Consider the following 6,623-nt stretch of genomic DNA (forward strand, 5'->3'; position numbering starts at 1 on the left):
GGGCCGGGCCGGGCCGGGTAGAGGAGTTTTTTCACGGGCTCGGGCCGGGCTCGGGCACGGCGTGTGCTTTTTGACCCGGGCCGGGCTCGGGTTTTTTGACGCGGGCCCGGGCCGGGCTCGGGCTTTCTGCGAGTTATTCTCGGGCTTCTCAACTCTGAAAAACATGTATTTTTCGGTCTTGGGCCGGGTTCGGGCCGGTTTCGAGTCGGGCTCGGGCCGGGCTCGGGCTTAAGGTAAAGGGGTGGCGGGGCGGGCCGGGCCGGGCGGGTAACGTAGATTATTTCCGGGCCCGGGCCGGGCCCGGGTCTCGCCATAAAAGTTTTGATCGGGCTCGGGCGGGCCGCCCAATGTAAAAACGGGCCCGGGCCGGGCCCGGGCCGCAAAAATCGGCCCGTGCAGTGCTCTACTTTCGAAACTGTGCGGCACTTCCGGGAGCGGAAGCCTTTGCTGTACGACGAGACCTTAACCATTATTTCTTTTTTCTTTCACGTTCGGTATCGATAGAATCCTAAAGCTGCTCAACCAGCGTCGCTTGGAAGGCCTCAAGGAAACCTGGTGGAACAAGAACCCCGCCCGTGTCACATGTGACGACAGCGAGCGCCAAAGCGACGGCATCAGCATCCGGAACATTGGTACGTACTTTGAGGCAAGACCAAAGTGAAGTGGAGCAGCTCACGGTTCTATAGTATAGAACTCTGTCTGTTCGGGAAAAAAAATTACAGTCCAAAAAAAAAAACCCTCGCCCTCTCAGCGGCTGCGCTAAGTTTTTGACTATCACTAGCAGCTTCCACAGCTCGTTAACTTTGTTACGGTGTTGGTCTGCTAAGCACGAGGTCGCGGGATCGAATCCCGGCCGCGGCGGCCGCATTTCGATGGGGGTGAAATGCAAAAACACCCGTGTACTTAGATTTAGGCGCACGTTAAAGAACCCCAGGTGGTCCAAATTATTCCGGAGTCCCCCACTACGGCGTGCATCATAATCAGATCGTGGTTTCGGCACGTAAAACCACACAATTTTTTTTTTAACTTTGTTACTGCCAGAGTGCTTACGGCAAAGGGTTTGAAGTTCATGACAAAACCGAAAACTAAAGCCAGGAGGGAGAAAAAGCAAATAGTGTTTATTTGAATAACTAGATTGTTTATTACTCTGCAAAATACATGACTAAGTTGCTCCCGGATTGCAAGCTGTACGTTTGTAGTACCTTCCTTGCCGGCATCATTTTTTTTAATTATCTCCACTGACAGTGCTACCCTTTTTCTGCATCTACTGTTGTAATTCGGTTGCGCAAAGTGTGTGCGTTCTTTTCTTCTTCTTCTTCTTTTATTTTTTTCTCCACGCTGTATTTTTTGTATTACTTTTTGGCGGCGCAACGTGCTCCATATGCATGAATAACAACTTTTCCCACATGTTTGGTCTTTGAATAGGCTGAAGTATTTTTTGAAATCAACATAAAAATATATAAAATTTAATAGAGGGGAATGATTGGCTCAGAGGACAACTATTTTGAATTTTAGATTAAATCGAATAAAATTAAATCACGGAATAAAATCAGCCGCAGTTGAACACATTTTCATTACCTCGTCGTTCTGACAATAGTTTCAGCAAATTGTGCATGTGCGGAAGCTCAATAATGAACAGGCGACGACACACGCGTAATTGGACGAAGCAACCATACAGTTTCTCCGCGAAGCTTAAACGAAGTACCTTGGTTCAGTGCAAGGTGTTCCGGCAGCTTGAACTGAGGCAAGGTTTGCGTATATTTTTAGATTAGTGTTTTTATAGGATTGTGGAAAACTACGGCGTATCTTGAAATAAAAGCAGTCACCTGATAAATATATTCTCTTTAAACAGGTGGCGTTTTCATCGTCATCTTCATCGGCGTTGTCATGGCTTGCATCACCCTGGCCATTGAGTACTGCTACTACAAGAACCGCAAACCTAACAGCAAAGTGGTCGCCGTCAAGGAATATTCTGGCAAAGACTCTATCAAAGACTCTATCAAGCACTAGTAGCCTTCAAGCGGGCACTCACTCCTGAAATAGCTCGCTCGCTACGTTATACTAACGGACAATATTTCCTTGCTTGCTAGAAATAGCAGTGCACGGGAAAGTTACGAGTGAAGAAATATTGGTGCAAACGCATTTTAAGAATAGGTGCGTATGTACTAAATTATCCAGAGAAATATACCGGAGTTGCGTTGACTAAAAACAACCCTTTTCAAGTGCTTTAACTTATAGCTACATTGAGAACCACTGCTCTGGACGGCACTTCTGTCTCATTTTCACATTAAGATTTCTTTCAGCAATCATCGCAATAAAGGTCACAGAGCTGTGACTTTGCAAGCCGCTAGCGTAAAGTGGCCAGAAGTTCCCAAAGAAAGCGGGACAGGGCCCGTTTTTACGGGCATGGTCCTGTTGCCCGCCTTCGTGCTAGCGGCCAGTGTCCAACTGGGTTGCCGCTTGGCATCAGTGAGGCAGTTCTAAGCGGCAGTGGCCCGTAACGGTGACCAGAACGTTCGTAGTGACGCCGAATGCTGCAGTGAAACAGAAGATGGTGTCCTGCAAAATCCTGAACAAGAACATAGGTCCCAGCTGGCGTAGAATAAATGCTGTTCTGTTAGCCAGTCATGCCATCAGAAACCGCATCAAGGCAGAGAGAGTAAGGACACTATACCCTAGTGCCAAGTCGCAAATATATCTGCGATTTGAGCGTACCGTTAATAATGTTTCTTGAGTCGCAAATCTGCCTTGGCAACGTTCGGTATAAAACCCAAACTAAAACACGAAAACCAAAACAAACACAATGTCTACATCGCGCCTGTAATCCTGATTTCTAGTTCCTCCTAGCACCGCCTCTGTCTCTACAGATCCGTCTCCCGCCCCTCTTTAACCCGCTTTGAACTCTAGACAACCTGGTCACTTTACGCTAACAAGAACCAATCCTGGAAGATAATGCATGTACACAAGATAAATCAGAAGAGCGCGAAAATTTTAATTGAGTCCACTAGTACAGTTCTTGTTTCAGACAACTTAAACCAGGCTCAGGATGTAAAAGAAAGCGCGTCATCAACTGCGTGTGATAATTGCACATAAACACATTTGTACAAGGTTTATGAGCACGAATGCACGACTGAATCAATTAAAGCTGCCATTCTTGGGCATACCACTTCCGATTAACTTTACACAGACATTAAGGAAGCAACATTTCCCTTCACTCATATAAGACAATGGAAAAGAAACACCAATTGAACAAATTTCCTATTATTGCAAGCACACTACTTTAAGTATAACAATTTTTCGCAACAGCTTGGTTTTAAAGTCTGCTGGCACAGAACCTAATGGGCGATGGCACGACTGCAAGTATGCTATTTTATTATTTAACTTATTGCTGTGCTCACATTTGAATGTATGAACGCACAAGTATGATGGATGAATTATGAAAATAAAGTGCAACTTCTGTGGTTATCCTTTGGCCAATATTCTTTACACATTAGTTCACATACAGAACAACCTAGCTGTGACAGAGAGCAAACACATGTGACAAAAAAAAAGTATGGCCATTCGACGAGAGTACTGGATATCTACTGTATCTCTTTACAAACGTTTTGGATATCCGCATGGCATTGAAAAAAATATTTGTCATTTTCGCCCGAAGGGCGAAACATTGACAGGGATAGCAAGGTTTTGTGTTGCGGATGAACTCCTCGGACTATACGGTCGTGCGACATGTTGGCACAGCGACGTGGCAGCTACCGGTAATCTCACAACGCCGGCTTGACGAGGAGCGTCGAAGTGGCGTTGCACCTCGATGGTGCAGGCATGAGACCGACGGGAAACAGTCGGCTATCGCTAAGTGAAACATTACGTTTACTAGGGAGTTTTAGTATAGCGGAAAACGCTTACATTAGCGTTAGCGTGCGACGCAACGCTAACGCAAAGCGCTAACGCAAAGAAAGGCTGCACTGCGCGGTACAAGGTAGAACGTACAAGAACGTCTGTGGAATGTCGAATGACATCACACAGAGATTGTCATTTTTCTTTTTTTATAACGTTCAGACGTAATGAAGCACACACACAAAAAAAATCCTACTATTTTTCGGAATTCTAAAGACTACCGGCCTTTAAATTATGCACTTTTTTCAGGCACAATGGGTAACAACAAATATATTAACACTTCACCTACATCGCCACACGACATTGCGTGTGTGTGTGTGTGTGGGGGGGGGGGGGGGGGGGGGGGGGTAGCATAAAACCCAACGCAGCACAAATAACAAACGTTGTTATGCAAAATACAAATATTGTAACGACGTGGGATCGACGAGGACGCGGAGCAGCACCAACAAAGACACTTTATCAGTCGTCAAGAAAAACCAACAACGTCTTCTTCGTCTCCACGCTTAACCTAAAAGCCCGCGCTGCTTCAACCTTGTCCCCACTGGCACATACCCGCGGCAGTATAGTTGTTCCAATATTATACCAAAATTGCTCAATACTATAAAAACACACAGAGAAAAACAATTTTACCGGTGCCAAGATTATCACCGGGAACAGAAAATATTTATCAGTTGGTAACAACATCGCCTGGAATCCGATTCCATTACTGTGTTGTTCTTGAGAAGAACTAATAGATAAATGTGTGTGTTTTGTCCGAGTTCCAATAGTTTTCACGAATCTCGACAAAGCAAGACGTACATCGGTTCTGTGATGAATCCGTGTGGACAAATGGAAGTCTGATTTTAATAGATAAGGCAAAGAAATTTAAGCCATAGTTTCTGCCTTTTTAATGGTAACTCCCATCTCATTGGCCTTTTGAAGACAAGGTCTAAACAGACTTCATGTGGGTTTTGCGTATGTGGGATCTGGGCCGCGATTTTCTAGCGATGCCTTCCGCTCGATTATATGCCACTCTTATCCGCCGTACACGGTCGGCTGATCGCTTTGATAACGCAGGTGGGGCGTCGCTCTGACCACTAACAAAGCGCGAAAAGTGCGAAAAAGAATATAATCGGAGAAGGAATCGCAACAAAATCACGGCCCTGGTTGTCTTGTAACCACTTCCAGAAAAGAAACGGCCCTTTCACGCCTCCAGAGCGCCGTAGCGAGTTGCAAGAGGTATCAAAATGAAGGTCTCAACGAGACAAGCGAGAATTAGTCGCAGAGTAGGTAAAATTACCGGTACGGGTATATAAGTAGCGCCATTATAGTAAAATATTACCCACATTGCACTATACCGCAGTAAAGGGTGCACCGCCGTAAATATAGACCTGTTGAGGCAAAGCGGCCGTAAAGCGCATTTATTTGAAAATAGAGCGAGTTTGCTTCGACTAAGCAGGGCTCACACGAAGCAATGGTGTCTGGAAGGGGGCTTCGGTGGTGCCCACAGGAAGCGAGAATTTGTCGAAGAGTAGATATGATTAACGGCACGGGCGTATAAATAGCGGTAATGTGGTAAAAAATTACCCACATTGCGCTATACCCCTGTAAAGCGTGCATCGCCGTACATACAGACCTGTTGAGGCAAAGCCACCGTACGGCACACTTCTGGGAAATGCTAAAGGGAGTTTGCTTGGACTAAGCAGGGTTCGCGCGAGGCAATGGTGTCTGCACGGCGGCTTCGGCGGTGGCCAGAAGAAGCGATAATTAGTCGCAGAGTAGCTAAGATTAACGGCACAGGCGTATAAGTAGCGCCAATATAGAAAGAGAAAAAAAAAATCACGCAGAAGCTTCTCTGGGAGGTGTCTAAGCATGCGTAAGCATTGGGCTACTTGCTCATCGCCACGCAGCCCGGCGTCATTATCAATGTTATGAAACTTGATCCGACCAATATAAACCCTCATCGGTCGTTATCAATCTTATCAGACTCGATCCGAGCCTTATCAACACTTATCGGTCCGTATCAACCTTATCGTAATCAATTCGATCCTTTTCAAACCTTACTGTCCTTATTAACCTTATCAGAATTGTTCCGACCATTATAATCTCTTATCACTCTAGCACCTTATCCATCCACGTCGAACCATTAACAACTAATCTCCAAACACCGTAATCTTCAAATACCGAGAACAGCTTACACGTGAAATCATAGAGGCTGGCAAGATCAGCATGCATGCTGACAAGATGGCGACAAGATGACGGTATGCTGACAAGATCAGCATGCCGTCTATTGCCCTCGCCAAAAACGAAATCAAGTATTTGGCTGTGATGCAATAGGGGTTCATGAGATGTGTGACATAATGGAAAAGTTTTTTTATTACTTTTGCTCGTTTGTAAAGTATATAGTTCTGGCGGTTTTTCAAAGTTAAAGTCAGCGACTGTGTTGTGTTCTTCCTTCAGTCCTCGTCTTCTGCGCTGTGCAGACATGTCGCTACAATGGACCATTCCGCATATTCCATCGTACGCCTAAGACAATCACGCTAGGGTGCGATTAACGGCCGCGAAGACGTCGTCGCTGCCGATCGACTCACACCGGCCTATGTCGCCGCTCTTGCGCCCGCGTTCCCTCCACTCAACCTGGCCTCCATCCCTTCATCACTCTGGGCGGTCGCATCTAAGCACGTTCGGATGATGCCGCTGCTTCGTGGAAGATGAGCACTGGCCGATGCGTGCTCCAATACGTGACGTAA

General features: G+C 46.1%; 1 protein-coding gene across 1 annotated transcript in view; it reads left to right on the top strand.

Annotated features, from left to right (window-relative positions):
• The window catches only part of LOC119460091 (ionotropic receptor 25a-like), a 39,681-nt gene extending 36,271 nt beyond the window's left edge, over positions 1–3,410 (top strand). Inside the window, 2 exon segments of the mRNA XM_049672948.1 lie at positions 505–632; positions 1,853–3,410. Coding sequence (XP_049528905.1) covers positions 505–632; positions 1,853–2,010 — 286 coding nt within the window. The 3' untranslated portion in view covers positions 2,011–3,410.
• Positions 3,411–6,623: the final 3,213 nt, after the last annotated feature.

This window comes from Dermacentor silvarum, chromosome 1 (genome assembly GCF_013339745.2).
Source record: "Dermacentor silvarum isolate Dsil-2018 chromosome 1, BIME_Dsil_1.4, whole genome shotgun sequence".
NCBI classification, from domain to species: Eukaryota; Metazoa; Arthropoda; class Arachnida; order Ixodida; family Ixodidae; genus Dermacentor; species Dermacentor silvarum.